The sequence below is a fragment of the Ailuropoda melanoleuca genome, chromosome 7, assembly GCF_002007445.2.
Source record: "Ailuropoda melanoleuca isolate Jingjing chromosome 7, ASM200744v2, whole genome shotgun sequence".
Lineage (NCBI taxonomy): Eukaryota > Metazoa > Chordata > Mammalia > Carnivora > Ursidae > Ailuropoda > Ailuropoda melanoleuca.
In genome coordinates this window covers 27,367,064-27,394,039 of record NC_048224.1, presented here as the reverse complement: position 1 = coordinate 27,394,039, position 26,976 = coordinate 27,367,064, and the positions used below count along the sequence as shown (strand labels likewise).

Below are 26,976 nucleotides of genomic sequence, written 5' to 3'. Positions count from 1 at the left end.
GCCTGCCCCACCTTGTATAGTTGTGTGGTGTCATGACTTTGTCCCACCCCCATACAGAGCCGCTTGCTGGGTGGTAGATTCATCTGTATGTGTGTATGATGGTGGTAAAGGCAGCTCAAGCAGAGCCCTTCCAGGCAAAGGAGAAATGATTAGTGAAAAGGGCCTTCTGGGTATCAGGCATGAAGGGCCTGTTTCTGATTGTGTAGAAAAAGAACAGAGCACCCGATGGTGACTGTACTTTGGCCCTCTATCCCTGGCTGGAAGAAACGAAGCTGTGGCCTTTTAGCCTGGGGAAAAGAGGACTTGAATGAGGACAAGTGTCCTAAGACCTCATCTGTTCTAGTCCCACCACGTACCAGGTCTTCGAAGTTAACTACTCTATAAACATCTCTGGGGCAGGTGTCTTCTAGGTCAGCCCTATTACCTTTCCCCAGTATGTCTGCATTCCCACCCAACCCCCCTCAACCCCCCCCGTCACCCCTCAGGACCCCTGACGTGCTCAGCACACGTTACCCCTCCACTTCAAAACGCTGACATGTTCTCCATTTCCAGTAAAGCCCCAGAGCAGAGCCCTCAAAGTCCACCCAAACTCCATTTCTACGTGTTTTGGCTGTACAGCCACCACACAATCTCTCCACCCTTCTAGCCTGGTCTCCTTACTGCTCTGTCCCTCACTTCCACATCCGCCTCCAGATGCCTTCCACTGTTGTTGCCACCAGAGCCCAGGGGAGAGCTGCCCGCCTGTCCACTCTNCAACCCCCCCCGCCCTTCCCCGCTTCATCACCCCTCAGGACCCCTGACGTGCTCAGCACACGTTACCCCTCCACTTCAAAACGCTGACATGTTCTCCATTTCCAGTAAAGCCCCAGAGCAGAGCCCTCAAAGTCCACCCAAACTCCATTTCTACGTGTTTTGGCTGTACAGCCACCACACAATCTCTCCACCCTTCTAGCCTGGTCTCCTTACTGCTCTGTCCCTCACTTCCACATCCGCCTCCAGATGCCTTCCACTGTTGTTGCCACCAGAGCCCAGGGGAGAGCTGCCCGCCTGTCCACTCTCACTGGTGTAGAGCAGGGTGGCCAGAGCCTGTGGACTTGTCCCTTCTCTGCAGCCCGGCTTCAGTGGTAACGGCCTCATCGACCTTTGTGTGGTTTCACACACATCGTCTCATTTCCTCCCAACAGCCCTCAGGTGACAGTCTCTCTATTTTCCCCATGAGGCTGCTGAGATTTGCCCTGGGTCAGACACGCTGCCAGCCGGTGGCCCAGGCAGGACCACAACCTAGCCTTTCCTGGCTCTCTCTGCCTGTCTGAAGCTGGAAGTTCAGCCGCTATTGGCATTTCTCTGAGGGAACTGAGGCTCTGGGGAGGAACTGTGGGGGTGGTTTGCAAATTTCTGAGGACAAATAACAAGTCTGTCTTCTGGGAACAATGGCAGTGCAAGAATTGGGCTGCTATCATCACTGCTGTCTGTGGTACAACTCTAGAGTGTGGCCTCAGAACCCGAACCAACAATTCTGGCTTAAAATAAAACCATAGCCCCGGGGATTTGTGGAGGGCAGGGCACAGGCTGCCAAGATTCCTCCCGCTGTCCCCTCTCCTTTCACTTGTAAGCCACCTTGGAGAAGGTTTGGCCTTTCAGAACCTTGCACCCGTAACAGGCCCCAGGCTAGCAGGGGTTGCCTCGGACTTACTACCTTGTAAGTAGTTGAGCTTCCCTGAGCTGTTCCTATCACCAGAGTTGTTTCCGGACAACTGTGGGTTGTGTGGTCAAATTAAAGAGGTTGTTCAGAAAGTCAGACTGGCATCTACAGGAAGTAGGGATTACAAGGGGACCTTGTGGCTTTGTGACCTCTGCTCTGTAGATAGAGGAGGGCACCAGTAGGGAGGGGCAGAGGGTTGTAAAATCAGAGGGCTTGAGCCAAGAAGCATGGAATCCATTCATTCACACAGGGCTTTGCCACAAATAGGATGCAGTCCTTGGCCCGAGGCCATGACCCCTTTTCTTTGGATCTAGCAACCTTGAAATCGGCTGTAGCACAAACAGGCTAATGACGGAGTAATCATACTGTAATAAAGCCTTATACTCTGCTTTCTCTTGGGCTTACCATTCAAAGTGCACTTTTTTTTTTTGTAAAAGAGCCCATTTTGTCAGTTTTCTTCTGATTTAGATGCAATGACAAATCAGAAGAGAGTTTTGATTTTTTTTTTTTTTTTAAGACTCCAGTCACCTGGTTTGGGGACAGTCTTGCAGGCATAAAGGCCAGAAACCAGCATTTGGCAGAGCACTTTATCTTAAGGATGCTTTTCATCATTCTAAGAACAAATTACCTACATTTTTCGAGGGAAGCAAACCGTCTGGGGCAAACCCTTTCCTGCGCTGCATTGTCCTGGGCTGTCACACCCTCCCGCCAGCCCTGCCTGATAAGCTTCAGGAGCTTAGAAACCTGTTCTTCACAGCTGAGAAGCCGTCTCAGAAACTTCCATCTTCTCACTACCTCCAGCCCTTCTCCAGCCAGCTCTCGGTGCCTGGCTTTGTTCTCTCTTGGTCTGGCACTTTCTCCCAGGGGCTTTATCTGCCTTTCCCCCCTCTTCTTGTCACCTTCCAGTCACCACCGCCCATGGCCCCTGCCCACTGTCACTCTCTACACCCAGCTTCTCCTTGTCCCCAGGCAGGCCTGCTGTTTCCCTTCACCGTGTGACCTTGGGCAAGTTTCTTAATCTCTCTGGGCCTGTTTTCTAACTTGTACAGCTCACTTACTGAGCACCTTTTTGTGTGTCAGGCCCTGCGTTAGACACAGGTACTAGAAAGATCCACAGAGGTAGGCCCTGCCCTGGAGCCCCAGTTTAGGAAGAGCTCATAATCATGGCATGATGACTTCTTGGATCTTTGGGAAGAGTAAGAGACCGCTGACATGGAAAGAGTGTTGGTTACTCAGGCTCCTGGGTCCAGTGCTTTGGCAATAGAACAAGGCCTGCCTCCCGGTGCTCTTTAAGTCTGGAGATCCCTTCCAGCCTGGTGCCTGTGCACCCATCCTGTTCTGCGGCTGCTAAGCTCTGGTGTGCTTGGAATGCACGGGCGGGAACACACATCTATGGGGGCACAGGGCCGAGAGAGTGGAAGCTGGACAGCCAAACCCAGACTGCGAATTAAGGGAGGGAGAAAATTCTGGGAGCCGTTTGGAGCTCTCCAAATGTGGTTTGACCTGGTTTTTAAAAACTCTTATACAACTTGTCAGGAGTTAGTGAAACTAACTTTAGTCAGTGGGACAAGAGCCAGATTTAAAAAAAAAAAAATCTTGTTAGAGTGTGACAGGATGTGAAATGTCACGTTTTAGCCCCTCACAGCTATTTGTGAACCCATGTCTCCTCCTTACTGGCCTGGAACTCCTGCAAGATCACAGTCCAGCATGGGATCTGCCTCAAGGGTGGCCCAGGGAGGCTGACTGGAAGTACAGACAGAGCTAGGATAATACAGCTGAGGCCCTGACTGTTGCCAGGCACTGAGGTGAGCTCTGTTACTATCCTTACTTTATAGATGAATATAGGCATTGAAGCACAGAGAGGTTGAGCAAGCTTCCCAAAGTGGTAGAGCTAGAATTTGAACTCAGATCTAACTCCAGAGCTCACGTTCTCAAGCACTGCCCCTTGGACACTGGGTAGAACTTGAATGTGCAGTGATTAGAGAAGGGAGCACCCCAGGAGGGCACAGCTGGGCAAAGACCCACGGCAGGGAAGCTGAGGGCCATAAACTCTGCATATGAGTGGGGGGGGGCAGGCAGTGAGGGAATCACACTGGAAACAAGCATGCAGCCCTCCCCACCCCAGAGATGGGACAGGAAGTTCCTGAATGACATGGGGTCTCCTAGATGGGCTGACAGACAGAGGTGGCTCTCTTTTCAGTTAAGCAGACCCTCAGCACCTTGTGCGAGCCTGTTGTCCTGTGTCATAGGAGCTGGCGGGGCCCTTCTTGGTGAAGAGAGAGGGCTCTGTGAGGGGTGGCACATAGAAATGGTGCTGCCCAGCCCCTTACTCTTCTGAGTCTGTTTCACCATCCCGGCAGGGAGGCGTTGTATTGGTGGATTCACCGCAAAGTCCTTTGAGCCTGGGACAGAGCAGCTGAGCTTGAATCTTCACTCTGACTCACCCCCTTGGTGACCTTGGGCAATTTACCTAGCCACCCTGTGCCTCAGTTTATTCATCTGTAAAATGGGGACAATATAAGAACCCACTCTGTGGGGTTGTTAGGAGTATTAAAAGAACCGAACAGAGCCTCTGGTAGCTCCTTATTGTATTATTACAGTAATAATTGGGCCGAATCCTTGCTCTCTTGATCCCTTGACTGTCCTGTGGCTCCATGGAGAGGAGGGAGGATCTGGGGCTCAGAGACTCTCTGGCCACCCGCAGAGCTCCTGCAAGGCCAGGGATGCCTGGGTTTGCCCTGTCTGCCTGAGTGCGTTTGCCTGTAGACGTTGAGATCATCACTGCCAGTGGCTGCCCAGTCTCAGCCAAGCTCTTGCAACATCCCCACAGCTCTGGGGGGTTCCTTGTGCCCAAGTCCTGTGTGGGCAGAGCTCCGGGCAGGCGGCACGTTTTGGCAGGTCTTTAGTAGTGGTGTCATTGGTAAAGAGTTTCCTGTGGCTGCACTTCTTAGGACTGAGGAAATATAGTTTTTACAGTCCTCTTTTGTTCCTCCCAGATGCCAATAAACTGTTTAAACTTTGGTTAAAATGCTGTTTCTCAAAAGAAAGGGAGATGTTTAAAAGGGAGATGTTTTGGGAATTCTGTTCCCGTGTTAATATGAGGTCACTGAGGTTCAGTCTGGGGAGAGGCTAGGTCCCGTGTATTACGGTGGGTTGGGTGAATGTGGTTGGTATTTCTCCAGGGTCCTCGTCGTCCTGGAACAAGGGGGCATGAGCTAGAAGGCACCTGCATCCCAAGCTCTGGGATGGGAGTGTGAGCCCATCTGCATGTCTGCTGTGGTGCAGGGGAACGCTCATAGGCTGGAAATCCTTGCCTCTTGACTCACTGTATGACCTTGAGCGAGTCACTTCCCCTGGGCTGGGTTTGTGAAATCCTGTGGATTATTGTGAGATAATAGTGGGATTACAAGTGCTTCTCTTCTGCTGGAGACCAGTGATTCTCCATCTTGGCTCCATAGTACAATCACCTGGGGGAGGTTTTAGAAAATGCAGATTCCAGGCCCTTACCTCTGACCACTTAAATTGGAATTTGGGGTGGAGCTCAGGCATTGCTGTTTGTGAAAGCTCCCCAGGTAATTCTAATGTGCTCCCTGTTGAAAACCATTGGACTAGAACAAAGGTGGGCAAACTGTGGCCCTTGGGCCAAATCCAGCTGTTGTCTGTTTTTGTAAATAAAGTTTTATTGCCGCGCAGCCACACCCATTTCTTTAGTTGTGCTCCAAGTCTGCTTTTGCATTACAGTGGCAGTTGAGTGGTTGCCAAATATTTTGCAAACCAAAATATTTAGTATTTGGCTCTTTATAGAAGAAATTTGTTGACCTCTCTTACTAGACTTTCCCCTCTTTGAGGACAGACACTGAGCTGTATTTGCTTTTCTGTCCCCGGTGCCGATCCCAGCAGGGGCATTGCTGAATGTGATTCTGTGCTCTCACACAGCACCCAACCTATCAGTTGCTGCTGGGAGGCCCTGTCTAGGCATAGGCCAAAACCTTCCCTTCCCTGAGTGGTCCAGGGTCCCCCGCCTTGGAGCTACCTGGAGATGCTGAGCTCACACTCGCCTCCTGTGTCTCGTCTTCACCTAGATGGTGATGTCGCCTCTCCCAAAGCTAGGCTTATCTAACCTCCCACCCTCATGTGCTTTTGGGGAATGAGCAAGTTGTACTGTAGAGCAGCACCCTTTGGGCCCTAAAGCTAGGAAGTCTTGGGGGCTTCTTGTGGAAGTGAGAGAAATGTACTTTTCTAAGGTTGGACCAGCTCCTTCAACACTGGCTCCGATGTCCTGGGTCTCATACTTTGGGGTACCATAAAAATCCCAGGAGGAGTGTAGAGTTTCCAGTGGCAAAGAATCTTAATCTAGGTCCTTCTACTGGCTGAGTGCTCAACCAAGTTCTGCTTGGAGATTCCTGTGGCTGGAAGCTCACTATGTCTCAAAATATCCTGTTCTTTTTTTTTTAAGATGTATTAATTTTAGAGAATGAGAGCGAGAGAAAGCACACACAAGTGGGGGAGGAGCAGAGGGAGAGGGAGAGAGAGAATCTAAAGCAGACTCCTCGCTCAGCATGGAGCCCAACGCAGGGCTTGATCTCACAACCGTGAGATCATGACCTGAGCTGAAATCAAGAGTCAGACGCTCAACCGACTGAGCCACCCAGGGGCCCCAAAATATCCTGTTCTATTTTGACCAGCTCTGTCTGATCAAACATTGTTCCTAAAATTGAGTTGAAATCTTTTCCATAACCTCTCCTGCTTGGTGCTCATTTTGTCCTCTCTGATGCCACAGAACCCATCTACATCCTGTCCTAGGGATTAACCACCTATCCTGTACCACGCACACATGCCCCTGAATATTCTCTAAAACACATGTGCTCCTTGATCTCTTCAACTATGCTCGTGAGACACGGAGGCCGGGCTCTTTGTCAGCCTTGGTGGGGGTTCTTGATCTAAAGGGCAGGCCCCAGAGCTTCACATGACGATGAGTGGCCCTTGGTTTGTTCAGATTGAGGGAGACCATCTTCCTCCCTAGTAGCAGAAGCCATAATGTCACCCCACTGCTGACACAGCCAGTAGGCAGGTTTGGCTTTTGGGAAGCTAGGTTAGACCATGTGACAGCATCCCTTCAATAAAGGCCCCAGGCAACTGAGACCCCTGGGCTCTTGTATACCTTTGGCAGGCATTGTGTCTCCCTCCTGCCCACTTCCAGCTGGCTCTGTGAAGTGTCAGTAGCCTTTCCAAAGGGCTCTCTCCTTTCCTGGCCTACCCCAGGTTGTACCCACCCCCCTCACTGGGCAGATGGGAAGTGTGGTCATGAGAGAGCTTTGTGGGCCCTGGGTTTATGGGTTTATCATTGGGCCAGGAATGAGGTTAATATTTTTAATGGTGAAGGGTGAACCCCATTATTACCCCAGCTCATTAATCAATGGCAGAACCCGTTTTACCTGTTAGGTGCCCTTGGTATGAGGAGTTCATGAATGGGAATCCAATTTCTCTTTAAAACCTACCTCTCCCCTTCTTAAATCTGGGAGGTGGTTCTGGGGAGGGTGTTGGTATTTTGAAGCAAATTTTTCTTGGGTAGAAAAGGTTGGGGGCAGCCTTTGAGGACCCTCCCTCCCTTACTCACCGCGCCACCTCTCCCAGCCAAGGGTGTGGGGAAGGTGGTGGGAGCTCTACAGCCTGCCCGAGCCAGTCCATAAGCCCAAGACACCTGAGCTATGATGGGTCCAGTTATGAGGCCCAGGGTGGATGGGGAGCTCAGGATGAGCATCTGTTTGGACCTGTCGCCCACAGGTTGGTTGGAGGATGGGCATGGCAGAAATGTGGAGGGATGGGGAGTATAGTCAGACCACTTAGGTGGACCCAGTCCTGGTCAGCTGGGGCATTGGTTTAAATGTCTCTAGGGAGTGCATTCTTCTTTGTGTGTGGGGGACCATTGAAAAGACCCTTCCCCCCCCAGTCACGTGGCCCACATCATCTGTGTTATCCCCAAGAAATGGGCACAATGGGGCACCCATAAATATGATGGGGTGTTCACTTTTTATCCCAGGAGAGTGCTGCTTTGAGTTATTCCCAAATCCCCTTCAGGCACCATCACCACCAACACCTCTGGGCTGCGAGGGCCCAAAGGTATTTCAGGCTGGCCGCCCTGACCCCAGGCCTCCTCTTCTACAGACGGAACACCTCCAGTGCCTCTGGTCCTCACTGTATGAAAACACTTGGTGTTTTCAAATCCAACTGGGCTTAACACTAACAAGATGAAAAATGAACCAACTCTACCATAAAATTCCCTCCCACTACCATGAGAAAGATGAGACTTACTTTACAAGGCTCCTTGAAAATAACAGTAACTTAGTGCATGCTGGGCACTGTCCAAGTATTAACTCTTATTAATGAAGCAAGAGGCAAGGTCACGTTCAACTTCCAGCTCTCCTTCCCCTCCTGTGCTGAGTGATGCTTCCACGTGCAAAGGTTTGGGGATGTGGGGAGAGAGGCCCTGGGGCCTCTCCACTGCCTCCTTCCCTCTAATGTAAGGACTCGGCCTGTGCGCTACTGTGCTATTTTTGGTGGTGGTTGTAGGGAGGAGGAGGTGGGATCTTTCTGGCAGGAAGAATGAGGATGAGGCAGTAGGGGATGGAGGAAATTGCTGGAAGCGGAACACAGAGTTACAGGCTGCAGGCGGAAGCGTCTGCTTCCCCAGGTGTGGCCCAGGCAGGTTGCAGGTGTGCTGCAGTCACAGGGTGGCTGAGGAAGAGGAAGGGAGACTTCCAGCAGCCAGCTGACTGAGGGAGTGTCAGGGGTGGCCCTTGCCCGAGGTTGGCACATCAGAGCCAAATTGGCAGAGTTTCCTCCTCTTCCTTTCAAACCTCTCTTCAGAGATTTCCTCCTGCTGTCGAGTAGGAATCCAGGATATTAGAAACTCATGCAACAGGCCGTGGGTGGCATAGAAGCGCCAAAGTTTTGGAGTGAGGCCTGCACTGCCTTATGTGCTCTGTGGCCTTGGGGAAATGACTAAACCTCTCTGAGCTTTGATTTTGTCAGCTGGAAATGATGTAGCAAGATGAAATAAGACCATGTATGTAAAAGCACATAGTCAAGCGCCCGGCACATAGTAGGTACTTTCTTCATTGTCACCATCACATCTGTAATACAACTCTTGTGTATTCTAATCCTCTAGAATGCTCAGGCTCTTGGAGAGGGGCTAGTCTGAGGTTCTTAGAACACTTGTCTCCAGGAGTCAGTCCCTGTGAGTCACGCATGGCTTCAGCATGACTCCACAGAGAGATGTGTGAAGAGAGAAAGCCGGTGGAGGGTTGGGATGTCTGTGGCAGCTACGCTATCAGCAAGGGGCCGGGCCTCCCTGATCACTTGATTAACACAGCAGCAGTGGATCAAAGTTTGCTCTTGAAATTGATAAGTCTGGGATTCAGTTCAAGATACCTTTGCCTCCCTTTAAGGATAGAACATTTCCGGTAGTGGGTGATTTATGACACTCCCTTTGGAAGGTAATTTTACCACGTGAACTAATAAATTAGGGCCAGTTCGTGCCTGATGCATGAGGCTACTGTCAAGTGCTGTATTGGTGTTTCCTAGAGGCCAGTCCTCAGTGGTGGTCTAGAATGTGCCCTTGGAGTGAGCAGGGAGTGGAGGGGGGAGCAGGAAAAGCCAGCGCCCTGAGCCGTAGATGTACAGCAGCCTAAAGGAGGGAGTGACTTTTTTTTTTTAAGATTTTATTTATTTATTTGACAGAGAGAGAGGGAACACAAGCAGGGGGAGTGGGAGAGGGAGCAGCAGGATTCCCGCTGAGCAGGGAGCCCAATGCGGGACTCGATCCCAGAACGCTGGGATCATGACCTGAGCCAAAGGCAGGCGCTTAACAACTGAGCCATCCAGGCGCCCAGGAGTGACTTTCAAAATAATGTTGGAAAGACTGAAATTCCCCAGTGGTCTAGTGCTTTCCCCAAAAGCATAGTAACCTCCATTGCAATTAGAAAAGTGAAAAGTTAGGGAGTTTTTTGTGAAGTTAAATTCGTTTCTGAAAGGACTGTGCTTTATTCTCAATTTCCTTTTTACTATTGATCATGTTTTTCTTTCCATTCAAAGATGTCAGTGAGGACAGGTGGTAGTTGGGTTTCTTTTAGTGTTGTGATCCTGCGTCTTTTCCCCTCCCCTTGTTGGTAATTACAGTGGTCTGTGAAATACAGAATTCTGGCCCCTTCCCATTTTACAGATGGGGACACTAAGGTCCCAACAGGGAGTGTGACTTAGCCATTGGTGCCGAGGTGGAGAGAGGAAGGGATTAGAGTTTGGGCTTCAAGTTCCCCATGGAAACTTCTGGATGTGAAGACCATCAGGATTGGCAACATGATTTATGGGGCCCTCCAGTGCAAAATAAGAACACATGTGGCCCCTCGTTCAGAAATTATGAATAATTTCAAGAAGGCAACAGAACAGGGGCACCTGGGTGGCTCAGTAGTTAGTGTCTGCCTTCGGCTCAGGGCGTGATCCCAGGATCCTGGAATCGAGCCCCACATCAGGGTCCCTGCTCTGCTGGGAGCCTGCTTCTTCCTCTCCCACTCCCCTGCTTGTGTTCCCTCTCTTGCTGGCTGTCTCTCTCTCTGTCAGATAAATAAATAAAATCTTTAAAAAAAAAAAAAGGGCAACAGAACAGGAAACCAAGTGCAGAGGCCACGTGCCTATGTAGCCGGCGCTGGGCACCATCGACATCAGACTCCTGAAGTACTGGCGTGTAAAAATAAGAACCTGTTGTACGGAGCCCAACAAATAGAGTGTTTTGACTGGGCCCTGAAATCCCTGCTTAGAGCATCTCCTCTGCTCTCCCCAGCCCTCTGCCTGGAAGCTTGAGGTCGGAGAAGAAAGCCTGTGGAGGGGATTATAGAGGCGAGGCCTCGTATGAACCTACAGGAAGGAGGCAAGGCAGGCGGTGTTTATCTGGGCTTTCTCTGTGGTTTCACCTGCCCGTGTTTGCTCTGTTAACTCCATATCTCCAGGGAGAGGTGTTATGCTCCACTGAGGTCCAGTGGGTCTGAGGCCACCTGTCCCAGGGTTGGGGGGGAGCAGGTGTTCTCTGCCTAGAGCAGCAAGCTGGCATAGAAGAGCCCGGGCCGGGCAGATAACTGGAATGGTGCAAAGGACCGGGCTTCGCAGCGCTGGCTGTCAGTGTACTGGTTGGACTTGGCTCAGTGGGTTATCTTTGTTTAAGGCAGACTATGGCGCATTGGCTGTGGCAGAGTGCACATATCTGACCTCACAACACATCTGGAAAAAGCAAATCAGGGCCCCGGCTGTGCTGGAGCTCGTGGAAGTGTGGGCATATGTGCTTTTGTGGACATCCGTGTGCATGCGTGTGTGGCTGCAAATGCACATGCGAGGCACGTATGTATATATTTACTTCAGTGATGCTTACCTTTGCTCTGTGCATGGTTCTAAGCATTTGACAAATGTTAAAACAAGTCTCATAATGACCTCATAAGGGAAATCTTAGTATTATTCAAACTTTATTAATGAAGGAAACTAAGGACAGAGAGGTCAAGTAAGTCATGTGGCTTGCCTAAGGTCATGCAAGCCAGGAAGTGGCCAAGCTAAGAAGTATACAAGTGCTTAGGTAAAAATGTGCTTGTTTATAGTGCCCTACCGTGAGAGGCCCCTTGTGTGCGTGGTCTTTGGGCTTCTGTGCAGAGAGAAATGGCCCAACAGACCCTCCCTGGATTCATTAACTCACTGACTCATCCAGCATTTGCTTGTACCCCTTTCTGCTGTGAGTAGACATGGGGGGGTGGAGAGGGACAGAGCCAATCAGACCGCCCCGGTGTCGAAAGCTTCAGGCGCCGTGGCAGCGCTCTGGAGTTTTCAGGGCAAAGGCCACAGTGGTCTGCAATCATCACATGTTTACCAACTAGGCATCTCTGGGTAAGATAACAGCAAAGAGGCCAGGACCATGGAGGGGAGGCTCTTGAGACCAGAGTGTATCTGTGGAACAGTGTTCTCTCAGCCTGGAAAGCTCAGTGGTCCTCTGTCTACTAGTCTCTGCACTGGGGAGGATGGCGTCTGGACATGGCCTGATTCCGAGATTCTGTACAGCCCCCATTGCCTTTGCAAAGCCATTACTTGCTGGAAGTCCCAGGGGGAAAATGGGACAGGAAGATCCTTCTTCCCATTTCACCGATGTGGAAACTGAAACTCAGGGGAGACCAGTGACCTGGGCAGGTTAGGGGCCAAGAGGCACAGGAGCCCAGGTCAATCTGACTGGCCCTCCTGTTGCTTCACTTGGGTAAACTTGCCAGGTGGGACTTCTCAGCTCACCTCACTGTCTTTCCCTGAGGCTTTTCCCAGCCCTAGGCAGCTGGTGCTGTCAGTCCCCACAAAGTCCTTCCTGCCCCACCAGTTTGACCTTCTCCAGTTGGTTTGAACCCATATCTACCCCAGGGCTTCATGCAGAACATGGGATGGGGGTAGCCACCCTTCCCACACACAGGAGAGAGGCCAGGGGCAGGGCCCCACAAGCAGCCTCCAGTGGTGACTCCAGGATTTAGCTGGTGTCTAGCCCCCACAGCTCCTTTGCCCTTGGTAATGTAATTCTGACGGGTGCCTTGTGCATGATTTCCCAGTTTCCCTGTTGGATGAAATTCTAGTTGCCCACCTTAGTAGCTGGTTTGATTACCCAGCTTTTCTGCTGCCTTCCCTTCCCTCGCTCATTTCCACACCCCTCATAACTTTTAGGTCCCAAATAAAGGGCTTGCCCCTGAATTCTGGCTTCAGGGTCTGTGTCTGGGGGAACCCAAACTGAGGCATATGTGGCCTGCGGCCTCTCAAAGATGAGAATAGCATCCTTTCCATGTTTTCCAGTGCCTCTTCCCCTTGCCAAAATGTGCTGGCCATGACGTTATCCTTTGGTCCATTGACTCAGATTCCTCCTACCCCAGGAGGAAGATGTTCTCCTAGTGAAGGTGGGCGGGCGAACTCAGTCTCAGAAAAGATAAGAGACATGCCCAGCGCCCCACAGCTGGTGAGAAGCCAGGAAGCACTGAACCTGGGACCTCTGAATCGATTCCAGTACCACCCTGCCTGTCATGGCTCCTATCCAGCACCCCTTGTAGGGGCCCTGCTGCCCGCTGGACCTGCCTGTGGCACAGAGGGAACCAGCTCCAGAACCTGCCTCCCAGGTTTGGCGACGCAGACAGGTGTCCACATAGCTGCAATTCCGGACAGGGTATGAAGGGGCCTCTCCCGTGCACTTACTTTTCTGCTTGGCACACGCTGGCTGAGTCTCACCTGCCCTCCCCAGGGAGGGGAACTGATGAACACTACTCCCCAGGAGACCGGAAGCACCATGAGTTAGGGGAACAGGCCTGCCTTTGCTCCTTGCTGCCTCCCAGCTCAGAGCTCATTGCCTGGCATGTTGTGAGGAGGGGACGCATGTGGTTGAACAAGCCGCTGACACTGTTACAGACAGGGTGTGTTGTGGCAAAGCTCTGTGCCCAGGAATGTTCCTGTACATTGGAAAGTGCTGAGTCCATATGAGAAGTGCTTTGGGGTTCAGGGACAGTTTCTTAGCCTAGAGGTCTGCGTGTGAGAAAGAGTTAATTGAGGCTTGGTTGCTGGAGGACTCGAGAAGATGGCATCATTTTAAAAAGTGAATCACCATTTATTGAGCACCCACCATTAAGTGGAATATATATAATTGGGAACCATCAAATACGGTGGTGGTAATTATGGCCCATGCTGCATGTCCTCAATAAAAAGGCAGTAACTCTTGGGGGGAGGGCAGCTGTTTAGTGCTGCTTGTTTTAAAGCTGCTCCGGCCTGCCTTGCTGCTCTCCTGTTAGAAATGTGCACGCATCATCCTAATGGGACCCATCCAGAGAAGCACCCCTTCACTTATTAAGGATCCTGGGCCACTGTCGCCAATCACACGGGCTGCACCTGGCTTGAGCCCTTTCTCCCTTTAATGTCAGCTCTGGGCACAGAGCTCATACAGGCTTGGAGAGACCCCATCACCCACCCACCCACTCCTGCTCACCTCCATGGCCTGCATGGAGGCCTGGCTTTGAAAGGTACCATAGCCCTCAGGAAGGCCTTTGGCTTCTAGGCTCTGCTGTTTTGCTTTACATACTTTTCCTGTGAGAACACTGGAGAAGTTGTTCTTACTGTACAGAGTCTTCTATTACCGTGAGAAAGCCTCACGGGCATTCCTGATCCTTTCTCGGGAAGGGAGCGGCAGAAGGGCCGGGCCTACCAAGAGCAGAAAAAGGACTTGAATTCAGTTGTCCAAAACCCATTTTGGAAGCAGGCAAGATAGGTTACCAAATGACAGGTCCTCCTGTGGTTGGGATTTGCTGAGAATTTGGCTTTTTCATCCCAGTGACTCATTCTCTTCCTGGATATCCAGGTGACCTCCACAAGCCCCTTCCCTTCTCCAGTCCTCAGTTGCTTTTCCCATAAGACAAGGGAATCCATCAGGCCGGATGATGGGTTGAGATGATGATAGTCACACCTGACATGTCTTGAGTGCTTGCCGTGTGCCGGGCCCGTTCTACCTCACTTAGTAGTGGTTCATTTTGTCTTCATCCTGTTGTCATCATTTTATAAACAAGGCAGCTGAGGCACAGAGAAGTAAGGGCCTTTCAGGGCCATCCCATGTCCCTGCTCCAGATGATAATTCTCCTATCCTTCTAGCCTTAAGTGTCCTGCAAAGAAGAAAATCCTGATCTTGATCTTAACCTTCTTTTTTTAAAAGATTTTATTTATTTATTTGAGAGCACAAGTCGGGCAGGGGGCAGAGGGAGAGGGAGAAGCAGACTCCCCACTGAGCAAGGAGCCCGACAACTCAGGACTCAATCCCAGGACCCTGAGATCGTGACCTGAGCCAATGGCAGACACTTAAGCAGCTGAGCCGCCCAGCCACCCCTATCTTACCCTCCTTGATCCAGGGCTGGTCTGGGAGGATTTTCTAGGCAGTGACCCCAAACCCAAGGAGGAACACTTGTCCCACTTGAGCAAGAAGCTTGCAAGAAAGAACTATCTGGAAAGGTGGGTGGAGGTTGGTGGGGTTTGTCGGAGGCCTGGGCAGCGCTGAGCCAGAGCCCAGGGGTGGATGATGTGGGTCGTGGTCCTTGCAAGAGGCGCTAAGGGGCTTCTCCTGGGGGTGGGGAGAGTGATTGTGCAAACTGACAATGTTAGGAATGATTTTTTTTTTTTTTAGTTTTATTTAATTTTTTTAGTAATTCCTATACCCTACATGGGGCTCAAACTCAGAACCCCGAGATCAAGAGTTATATGCTCTTCCGGCTGAGCCAGCCAGGTACCCCATGTCAGGAATGATTTCAAGAGAAAAATTAGATACCAATCAGGTACTGCAGAAACAGTGTGGACCTGTGTTAGGAAACCTTGAGTTAACTGTTTTTGGCATTGACCTTTACCACCCACGCACCCGAGGCCTTTTCCCCAGTGAATTCATGATTTTCAGACTGCGGGCAGTGTGGCACATGTTGGGGTTCCATGTGAGATTTCCTTTACACAATTACACACATGAAAGTTTGAAACTCACTGGACTCCATTATCTCCCAGGGTTCTTTCCTCTCTGACCTCATATGTAATGACTGCAGACCCCCGGGTGCTTCTGTCCTCAGGAGGGATGCCGTGAATTCTGACTTTGGCCCTGGCCGAAAGCAATGAAGAAATTCTAGGACTGAGCTATTTTTGAGTTCAAAATAGAATCTTGTGCTGCTTGAGAGATGCCGAGAAGCTAGTCCCTACCACTTAAGAGTAAGCTCTGGAGTAAACAGAGGGCTGGGCCTGGCTCCACTCCAGCAGCCTCCCACCCGGGACCCAGAGCCTTCTCCACAGGGTTAAGCCGAGAGAAGAGGGTGAGATGTGTATGTGACTGTGTATGTGAGAGAGAGAGGGGGGCTGAGCAAGCACGGCCTAAGAGGAGCTGACAGAGGCTGTAATTTGAAATATGTTTTTCTTAACAAGTTGGAGCCTGCAGGTGTCTAGTCAAGCAGCTGTGGCCGTGGGAGGGGCAGGACTGGAAAGACCAGTGGAGACCACTTAAAACACCCCTTGCCTCCCGACATGGGGTGGGGGTGGGGGCAGGTAACTGACTGGTCTTTAAAGAGCACCCAAGGTCTGCACAAAGAAATGAATGGCGCCTGCTGGAGGAAGACTGTCCCAAATATGTGAATTAGGAAGTCATGAACTCCCCATCACTAGAAGCACTTGACCTCCATGCATGAAAGAGGGCCTTAGAACTTTGAGGTAACTCTGCATGGCTGAGTCAGACCTCAGAGGAGAGAAAGGAAATCAGTCCTAGGTTGGTGTGGAAACCACCACTACCACCACCACACACCGCCCCCCGCCCCGCAACCCCACCATCTGATTTCCAGTTGTGCTGAATGCATGAATGTAGCTAATTAATCTTCCCCAAATTAATTTCCTTACCATGTCAGAAATGATATATTGGTACGCCTGTAAGGAAAGTTGGTCTATGATGGTCAAAGTCAGGGACAGGGAGAGGCGAGCAGATGGCGCTTGCTAGTATCTCCATTTGGGACATCCGCACAACCCCGTGTGTCTTACAGGGGTTCTGTGAGCCGTTCGGAGCCCTAGAGACCAGGAGCACACTACTATCTCCCAGCACACAGGTGGGGTAGCCCTGAGCATCCCAAGAGGTTCTCTTCTTGGCTGGTTCCCCCCAACTAGGAGGTACACCTTTCCCAAAGCATAGAAGGGGAGGAAAGGGTTGTTCACAAACATTTTTTCTTTTTGTGGTTGAGAACAGTGTCAGTTGTTGTCATGCCTAAAGGCAGCCAGTTTCCTCTGTCACCACTGGGGCTTGACGGGTTCTTCTCCGTCTTTGTTTTGTCTTCACTAAATTTCTGCTTCTTGTGGGCAGAGACCCTCCCCAGGACGTAGCTCCATCCTGGGCACCCAGAAGTTGCCACGATAGCCTTTTCTTTATAAACTGCTGACACATCCCCAAATCATCTCAGTGTTTGCTCCTTACAACATTCAGGTGAAGCTGAGATGGCAAACGGTTTTGTTCCATGGCACAGAGGAATTGCTGAAACTGAGAGATAAAGCAGGTTGCCCAGCGTTACCCAATAAGGCTGTGGCCGAGCCAGCTGCACTCCGGAACTCTGCTTGTCTGGGCTGTCCCTGCTTGCTGGTGTCCTTCCTGAGGTGCCACTGCCTCTCCTGTGTTATCTACCCGGCCCCAGGCAGCTGCTGCAGCTCGGCTGTCACAGGTTAGCCTCGGAGCTTTGGAAATACCGCCTGCCTGGGTCACGTTGGGGATTCTGCAGACAACCACCCATCTAGGCATTTCTTGAAGCTGAACTTCTGCTGTGGGGCAGCTGAATCTGTGCGAAGAAAACTGCACAGACAGGTGATACCTGGTTAGCTGACCTCCACCCAAAGCAGACACCCACCTTGGCATTTCTGCTCTGACACTGAAGTGATAAGAACTCTGGTTTCCAGGCAGTGTCTTCCTTTAGATGGCCCTTCTGAGTCACTGAGCTTGCTTCCGTATAGTTTCTGGGTCTAAGCAGAACATTTGTCCACTGCCTCTTTCCCAGGCAGCCTGCTGGTCATTTAATTCCCTCTCCAGACCCCCAGATCCCTGTTTCTTTAATGTCGTCTCCTAGTTGGCATGGCATCAGATCTTCCATCGTGGGGACATCATGCCTGCCAGGGCCTGTGTCATGGTGAATCTCAAAGGAGGACCAGGACTTCAGTCTGCCTAGTCCCCTGATGGGAGACAGAGGCATGGAGCCTTCTGGCTGAGGCTGCCACCTCATGCCCTGCATGCTGTTTGATCACCTTCAAGGAGCCCTCTTGACCTCCAGAGTGAGCGAAATGGCCAGGTCGCCTTGAGTGCTGTGTGGCGATAAGCCACAACACATCGCCTCAGGCCGCTCTTTCTGTGCCCTCACACTCTCCAGGCAAATGACAGGCCGGTCACACCCCACACTGTATTTTCAGCCAGATGAGTGATGCATGTTGAATTATGAGGGTCAGTACCCACTGCCACTCTAAGGCATAGAGCATACATCTCATCTTAGCTGTTCTTTAAAAGAGCTCAAATGCATGGGGGGTGGGTCTTAACATAGAGCTCCTGACCTTTTTGAAATGTGCCCTCACTTTGCAGGCATATATAAACGTGGTGGAGAGAGCCACAACTTCATCACTTAGCAGATTTCTGAAGAGATCTGTGACCCCCAAACTGTTAAGAAAATTAATGTACGGCCTTAATGGCAAACTGACAAGGACTTGGTCCGGCTGGGACCATGTAGAACATTCCCAGGTGTGTTCATATGTAGTTTGCTCTGGGGTAGAGCAGAAAGAAGTCATGGGCCTGGAAAGGACCCAGGACCTCATGGGGTGCTGCCCCTTCACTTCCCAGGGAGAGGAAAGCAGCACATGGGGGAGACTCATCTTGCCTCATTCAACAAGTGGTTGAGCAGGGCCAGCTCGACGCTGCCAGTTCCCACAGGCAGCAGAGCATGTGGAAGTGACCTTATGGCTCGGAGGATGTGCCCGTGGGGCAGTGGGGACAGTGCAGGTCACCCATTCCTGGAAGGTGGCAGCTATTCCCCCTCTCCTTACTTTTTTTTTTTTCTCTTTATACCAAGGTTGAAGTGACTTTACTGGGGATGCTTCCTGCATTTCCGCAGTGGCCGCTCTCCACCGTCCTGTCAGCCCTTCATGGGGCTGTTCAATCTTCCTGCAGAGTTTGCCGAGAGCCAGGTAGAATTGGCCCAAAAGGGTCTATCCTTCAGGACAGAGAGCCTCACATAGCCTCAAGGCCAGGACTGTCGTCAGACCCGGCCTCCCCTGCTGGGGTGGGGCAGGACAGGGTCTTGCCTAGTAGCCCTCTCCCCCCTGCCCAGGGTGGGTTGCTTCATCTGGGGCCAGCCCTCAGAATTGCACAGGGAATGCCATTACCTCCACATCTTTGATTCTGGAGATGGACCAAGGCATGTTGGGTCATTTCTTATTCCACTTAATCCCCAGGGAAGAAAGCAAGCGAGAACTGCATTTAACATCAACTTCCTTCCTCAGTTGAATGAACATGGCTGAGAAATACCTGGGGAAAGTGAAATTCCAAAGCGATATCTGGAGGCTTAGCTTTAGATTGGTGGGGGAGGGTGCTGGCTCTCACTTAAAGCTTCTCAAACTTTTCCTGGTAAGAATCACCTGGGTTACTTATTAAATACATAGATTATTGGGGCTAGGAATCTGTTTTTTTTAGCAGGCATTCCAGGCCATTGCTACCTTCAGGCAAGTTTGGGAAACAATCTACTGTACCAAAAATAGCCTTTGAGGAGGCATGCTTTTTTACAAGTTTAGTTTTGCATGTAATACACTAAGTTTTCCTTATTTGAAAAATGTGTTAACGTTACAGACAAATCTCCTTTGATTTCTTCTAACCACCCAATCTCAGTCCTTCCCTCGTCCCAGAGGAGGTATCTGTTTGGTTTATATCTCCTTTGGGGCACCTGGCTGGCTCAGTCGGTAGAGCGTGCAACTCTTGATATCTTGGGGGTTTGAATGCAAGCCCCACGTCAGGTATAGAGATTACTTGAAAAATAAAACCTTAAAAAAATTTTAAAAATAAAGTTTATATGTCCCTAGACCTCTTCTTTACATTAAATAAAGGTTTCTGTTTTAGTTTTCATAAATAAGTATCATGTTGTATTTATCATTCCACAACCTGCTTTTTTCCATTCAAAGCTACGTCATGGAGATCTATGTGAGTGCATATTAGAGCAACTGCTTTTTTTTTTTTTTTAAAGATTTTATTTATTTATTTCATAGAGACAGCCAGCGAGAGAGGGAACACAAGGAGGGGGAGTGGGAGAGGAAGAAGCAGGCTCCTAGTTCAGAAGACTGATGTGGGGCTCGATCCCAGAACGCCGGGATCACGCCCTGATCCGAAGACAGACGCCTAACAACTGCACCACCCAGGCGCCCCTGCTTTTTTTTTTTTAATCTGCTGCGTAATAGTTCATCGTGTGGAGCTAGCGCGGTTTATTTAGTAGTTCTCTTACTGATGGTTATCGCACGCACTTACGGTTTCTCATTATTCTGTGCTCCAATGAGATTTCTCTCCCATGTCCTTGTGTACATTTGGGAATAAATACTGAGAAGTGAAATTGCAAGGTCAATCCATATGCATTTTTGGATTTTCATGGGTTTTGCCAAAAGCTGTCCTTCAAAGTGGCTCTACCAGTTTAACTTTCCATTGAGAGCATGTGGAGAGGACCCCATTCTCCCCACAGGTGCACTGTCTCACAGAAGCATGTGGCCATGTGTGGTCAAGTGGCAACACTCAGCTTCCTCTAGTGTTTCCCTTTGGGCGTGAACAGGAAGACTGCTTCACACAGCTAAATTCCCAAGATAAAAACACCCAGGCCTCAGACTACTGGAAGGGAGGGACCAGTTTCACAGAGCAGTGTGTGCAAACCAGAAAGGAGGCTTGTGGTGCTGACTCCCAGTCCGCAGCTAGCTCACAGAACCTTGTCAGAAAGGCAGCAAACATGGTGGCAGTCTAGAACCCTCTGGGCTGCAGTGGGCCATTACAAAACAAGAGTTTGGAGCAGGTCTCTCAAGGACCCCCAGTTTCACGGCTTTATAAGCCTGTGAAAGTCCTTTGGGGCACTGGGCTGACCCAAGGTCTCCAGTTTTGTTTGAAAGCAAAAAAAGCCTTGCCTAGGGTTTAGCCATAACTCTCCTCCTTTTTCAAAGATGGACAAGTGCACCCATCCCAGGAAGCCAAGAAAGCGAATATGACCCACTGGTTTGACAGGCTCCAACAGCCTGCCTTTCTGCTGCTGCCCAGCTCTGTAGTGGACTGGTGAGACCAGTGGCCTGGGACTCCCTCTCAGCTCTGCGCCTGCCCTGTGGGACCATGAGCAGGTCACACGAAGGGGTCCGATGCCTGTCAGGTCTTTGCCAATCCAAGTTTGAAATCAAGAAAAGCTTCTGTGTGCCCATGTGGCCTGACCCACAGAGAAGTCCCGACTGGCTCCTTTTTGGTTGAATTGTTCAATTAGATTGGAGGGCATTTTAAAGTAAAGCAGAGTCAGCCTCAGGCAGAAACCCAAGCCCACCCCTGGGGAAACTCATTNAAACATTTTATTTATTTATTTGACAGAGATAGAGACAGCCAGCGAGAGAGGGAACACAAGCAGGGGGAGTGGGAGAGGAAGAAGCAGGCTCATAGCGGAGGAGCCTGATGTGGGGCTTGATCCATAATGCCGGGATCATGCCCTGAGCCGAAGGCAGATGCTTAACCGCTGTGCCACCCGGGCGCCCCAACTCATTCCCTTTTTTTAAATCAGAAAATCAGCAGCCTAAGTGAAATAAGTCAAGCAGAGAAAGACAATTATCATATGATTTCTCTCATCTATGGAACATAAGAACTAGGAGGATCGGTAGGGGAAGAAAGGGATAAAGAAAAGGGGGGTAATCAGAAGGGGGAATGAAACATGAGAGACTATGGACTATGAGAAACAAACTGAAGACTTCAGAGGGGAGGGGGGTGGGGGAATGGGATAGTCTGGTGATGGGTAGTAAGGAGGGCACGTATTGCATGGTGCACTGGGTGTTATACGCAACTAATGAAGCATCGAACTTTACATTGCAATCCGGGGATGTACTGTATGGTGATTAACATAATATAATAAAAAAAATCATTAAAAAAGAAAAAAGAAAATCAGCAGCCTCCACTCAAGCCCTCTGCCAGCCCTCCTGACTTACAGTGAGTCTTGGGCAGCTTGGACAGCAGTTACACTGCCCAGGGCTGGTGGCTAGGGCCTGTGGCAAGTCGCTCGGCACTCTGGTTAACTGCCTGCTCAACTCTCCTAGCACCTGGTTAAACTTTTACTCCAAAAACGAGGACATGATTTTGTGAAAGGTCAGACAACTCAGTGAGTGTTTGCCAAGTTTCAGGTTGCTCAAACCTCAAATTCCCTCCCCCTACCAACCTCACTTTGAAGTTGAAAAGCAAATTGATTAAATATACATTTTAGGAACCTTCTGATTTGCTTCTTAAACTAACAGAATTGTAAACCTTTTTTTTTTTTTTTTAATGGAAGGATTTTCAACTGTCAGCAGGTATAACTGGAACCATATGTGTCAGCAGGGACCAGGGGCTTTTCCTGGTTTTAGGATTTGTAAATTCTTATTGAAACGGAAGTAAGCAGGGCAGGCAGCTGGGGGCCCCCTTGACAACCTGAGCTCAGATCTCGTTTTAATTAGAAAATACAGATAGTGTCTGTTGAACCCACGGCCTCCCAGAGCTCCTGTCCCAGGGCGAACAAAGATTTGGTTTATATCCTGCAAGCCTTCCCTGTTTGCAAATTACAGAGCACTTCCGAGAGGAGCTGGAATGTTGATTTCTAGATTATGGAGACTGCAGCCCACTCCCTCCTCTGTCCTCCCCTTCCTCAGCTAATCCCCCCAAAATGATTTGCTTTTCTTGCAGAAATATTTGCTCCTTCCCTAGAGTAGATGGAGGACGTTCATGTTGAAAAGAGATGGTAAGGAAAGCCAGGGTGAGAGAAAGGAGAGTGGATGTCATCTCCAGTGGGCTCATCATTTTCTCTATTTGGATTTCTGGTCCCTTGGACTCTGAGACACAAAACCCTAGATCAGATCAGCCTCTGAGCTGTTCTGTTTGACAGTGGTTCACGTGTATAATTTTCTCCCTAATGAATTCTGCAAATGGTAGAGTAGAAATATCAAATGAAAGACATTGCCAGACCCAGTGCTCCCCCACTGCCATCTTTCCCCTGCCTGGTGTCATTTGAGCTCAGTGAGTCTCAGGCCATGATGACAATGTCAGCATCTGGAAGTGTCCCTGCTGGGACTCCGAGCCTGACCCACAGCCATGATGTAGCAGTGGCAGCGCGGTGGCAGCAGGGTCACACGTGCTCAGATGGCAGGCGCTCCAGCCCTGGGTCGTTCCTTGATAAACCTGCTCTTGTTCGGGGAGCAGCGGTGGCTGTGTGCTACGCCTCCCATCAGCCCCCGGCCACACTCCAGTGACAGAGCTGCTGCCCTGCCCGCTGTCCCTCCGCGGGCATCACATTCCTGGCAGCTGAAGGTCACTTGCTCACCCTGCCAGGGCCACCGCCACAAGCTGCCATTTACCAGGCACACAAAGGGGGATTTTCCCTTCCCCTGGGTTTATAGGCCCCTCAAATGCCTTACATTCCAGGAGCTGGGAGAGAGAGGAGGCTCCTGCGGTTTCTAATTAAACCCACAATTTAAATAACAATTCATGTAACCCCAAGGGTTGAGAGAAATGCTAACCTATCCCCTCCCAAGAGAGGCAGCTAGGTGGCCCTGGCTGGGAGGCTTAGGACTTGCCCTTTGCCAGATGTGACCAAAGGGGCAAAGAACAGAGGTCACAGCGAGTTTGAGGTGGAGCTAGGGTGCTGTGACAGGGAACAGGTTGGATGGGTTCATGTCCTTTCCTCACTGGTTAGTGTGCCCCTCCTGAAGCTTAGGAAGTAAGAACGGGAGAGAAAACTGCCGTATTTACTCTTAGCCCAAGAATTTTTCTCCTCCTCCAGGGAAAATGTGGAACTTTGTCTCTGCAATGTTCAAATCTCAGATTCTGGCATATACTCCTAGGACTCCCCTCCCTGCCCTGACTGCCTACCCCAGTGTGACTGTGTTTGTGGTGGGACTTTGCTGTTTTCTTAAATATGGACAAGTGAGGAGGCCAGGAGAATGACCCTGGGAGACAGAGGGTCTGGCGGAGGGTCTAAGTCAGGCCCCTTCTCTCTCTGGACCTGTTTCCCCATCTGTGATAGAAGAGTCTTCCAATGTATTGCTTATAAGCCTCTTTCTGGCCATGGCAGTCTGTCCTTCCATGAGCTGCTTTTGTGTTTTCATTGGGTCTGCCTGGGGCCATGGTCATGTTTGCAGTGCGTTGATCTCACCAAATTGTTGTCTGATTACCCAAGGCATGCTTGTGTTCCAGATTCGGGGAAGATTGAACGCTGAACATAATTATCTCTAGACAGGCTCTTCTAGGCCTCAGCCAGCACCAGGAGCCTGTCAGCATCTCTAGGCTTTCTGCTATCTCATTTCCAACTTTCCTCCATTTCCATTCCATTAAATTGAGCAACTCACATTCCCCAAAGACACCCTCCAGGTTTTTGCCTTTGTGGTTCTTTATCCAGATGCCCTTCTGTTCTCGCGGAGCTGTGCCTGGAGCAGCCACGCTGCAGGCATAGGCTCAGAGGCAAGGAGCTCTGCCAGTGTGGGTCTCTCTGTTACCCCTGCAAGAATGGGAGCTCCCCAAGGACAGGCACCAGCTCTATTTCCTGTCTCCAACCCCCTGCTCCTTGCCGGTATGATGCAGGCTTTGTTTATGTTTGTTGGAGCAAAGCCTGACTATGAACAGAAGGGAAGCAGAAAGCCAGAGGTGGACTTACACTCCTGCCATCTTGCTCCTTGCAGGTGACCATCGCTGATGACTATTCAGATCCCTTTGATGCCAAGAATGATCTCAAGAGCAAAGCAGGAAAGGGAGAGAGTGCTGGGTACATGGAGCCCTACGAGGCCCAGAGGATCATGACAGGTAAGCAGAGCTGCTGGCATAGGGACTCGCAACTCAGCAGGGAGGCAGAGGGGACACTCCTGGGCTGTCCCCAGCCAGCCTCAACAGAGGAAGGTTTGTGCTTTGAACGTGGTGCTTGGAGGGCAGTGCTGTGTTGAATCTTCACTCCGGTTCACCAGCTCATGTTTCGTCTACATCAGGAAGTACCTGGCAGGCACAGTGGAAGTCCACGTACACAGTACCAAGTACAGTTAACCAAGTCAACCCCCCAAAATACATGGGGAATTTCTACTGAAGAAAAATACAGCATTTGAGATAGAAAACTTCCCTGGAGCTTCCTAGCAGCCAGGGCAATAAAAGAAGCATGCGGGTCACCTTGTTTTTGGTATCTAGTAGAAGGAGGTGGGTTAGATCACTGGGAATAGAATTATCCCTTGCGCCATACCAGGATATCTTTGGCATGTAGCTGGAAGCAGCGTAAAGTCCCCCGGTCTATGTGGCAGGTTTATAGAAAATACAGAGACTTTCCTCCTGTGGCTGTTTTCCTGTTGTCCCCTGACAACAAAATCTTGTCCAAGCAATTGTATGAGACCCAAAAGAAAGTGACCCTGTGTGCGGTATCCTAAGGATTTGTTTTCATCAGGATAATGCCTGGAGCATCGTTAAGGAGTGAATGGTTATTAGGTTATCTGCCATCTTGGACAGGCCTTGGGCATGAGCAGGGCAGTGGGGAGAAACCACCCATGTGGGTCATCCTGGCTCAAGTGCACAGTCCAGAGACAGAAGAACAGTCATGTGGGTTGGTCCCCTCTGACCCCACATAAGGCAGGAACATGAATGGGGCACCACGTGGGTCTAGAGTGTAGGAAGGTGCCCAGGAACAGGTTGGGAGCCACTCTGAATTTTGAGGCCTAGTGAACTGGTGCCCTGTGTGTCTTGGGATTTGGGGTACAGGTGCCCCTTTCTGTGGCCTTCCTATTGTTCGCTTGGTGTTCGTGTCTTTGAGCACATTCTCTTGATTCCTCTTGAATTAAAAGAAAGAAGAAAAGAAGCAACGTTGACTGGGCGCTTAGTGTGTGCTGGGCCCATGCTAAGTGCTAGCTCATGGGGCTGCAGAGACCTCATAGGACAGCTGCTGAAGGATATGGGTACAAATTCAGACCCTGCCTCTAGGACTCTGCCTTGTGCTCTCCTGTTCATTGAAACTGATGATCTGGCCACCAGTGTGGCCTCCAGAATGCTTGGCCACTTGGTAAGGGGCTGAGGCAGGGAGCAATTAGGCCAGACTCCTGCAGGGCCTCAGGCTCTCTCCTGATCTCTCCTGGCAGAGTGGCCTCTGTGGGCAACAGGAGGCAGAGAGCTGGTGCTGGGTCTTATGGAGGGGGAGAGCTGGGGCTGAGGGCTGCTCTCCTCCGGTGACTTAGGGAAGTGCTGATGGGATATTCTTCACCTCAAGACTGTAGTGACACCCACTCCCACTGCCATATCCCATCACCTCCACTGGGCTTGGTGAAGCATCATCTCTGTGGGAGCACTGCGGTGTGCCAGTCCAGGGCCCCGCTCCAGCCAGTCCTGCATTCAGCAGTCATTGGCCTGTGGTTAAAGGAGTGGTGGTTACAGGAGGGCCTTTGGGGCACTCTGGCACGTTCAGACGTCAGGCAGCAAAGGATCTTCAAGGTCATTCGAACCCAACAGCCTTATGTGATAGATGAGGAAACTGAGTCTACAGAGGGAGAGGGACTTGCCTGAAGATACGTAGTAAGTTGGTGGCAGAATGGCAAGTGTGGCCTGTGCTTGGCAGGGCAGTCTGCGGGGTGGAGTACCGGAGGAAGTGTATGTTTGTGCTTGATGCGGGGGGATCCGGGACACGAGGAAATGGTAGGAGCCTTCTGAGGCTGGAGTCCTTGCCAGGTTCCAGGCTCTGCACTGGGCCCTTTGACATACATACTTTTAAGCCTCACTGTGCCCCTGCAAAGAAGGTGGTGTCTTGTTTTCCATGTGAGGGAAACAGGACAAAGTCACTTCTCTGGGGTCACACAAGTAGAAGTGAGGAACTCAGACCTGCATCTGCAGAACGTGGGACCAGGGGGGAAGGGGACCTCTGGGAACCCAGATTTTGTGGACACTGCCTGGTGTCTTCGGAATACAGCCGGTTCCTCCTGGGTGCTGCTGTGGACCTCATTGTCGAGTAGCTGATTAGCCACTTAGCTGGATAGTCCCTGTGGGACTTCGGCTTTTTAATGAGACATACCCACAGCAGCCAGGTCCAAGACAGGGCAGATTGATTTAATTAGAGATCCGTTAAGATCTCATGCATTCTATCTCCAAAGAGGCATCCTCGTGTTTGCTGTTCTGGACTTTCTTCCTAGTTTAGAAGTTATGCCCAAATTTATTCACATTTTCTGTTTCTAAGGAAATAGGTGGTTAAACAGGACGTTTTCTGGCTGTAACGACCTCACTACAGCTCCCTTTGACTCAAAATTCTTTGTGTGTAACGTCACTGCGGTGACTGATGACAGGGCTGGGGGGCTGGGGTGAGCCAGCATCATGTAAATGTTCCAGGAAGCAACTCACTGAGCTGACATGAAAGTCCTCGGGGAGAAGGGGGGGGCAGTGGAGCACGGGGGTGGCACAGAACAAGTTACGTTCAATCTTTAGGGTGACCTTTATTTGATGCCATAACATT

At 50.5% G+C, this 26,976-nt stretch overlaps 1 protein-coding gene across 2 annotated transcripts in view; it reads left to right on the top strand.

The window, feature by feature from the left end:
* The window catches only part of SHB (SH2 domain containing adaptor protein B), a 135,139-nt gene that overhangs the window by 25,682 nt on the left and 82,481 nt on the right, over positions 1-26,976 (top strand). For both annotated transcript variants that reach the window (XM_034664154.1, XM_034664155.1), the window contains exon 2: positions 24,191-24,311. In XM_034664154.1, coding sequence (XP_034520045.1) covers positions 24,191-24,311 — 121 coding nt within the window. The remainder of the gene's footprint in view (positions 1-24,190; positions 24,312-26,976) is intronic.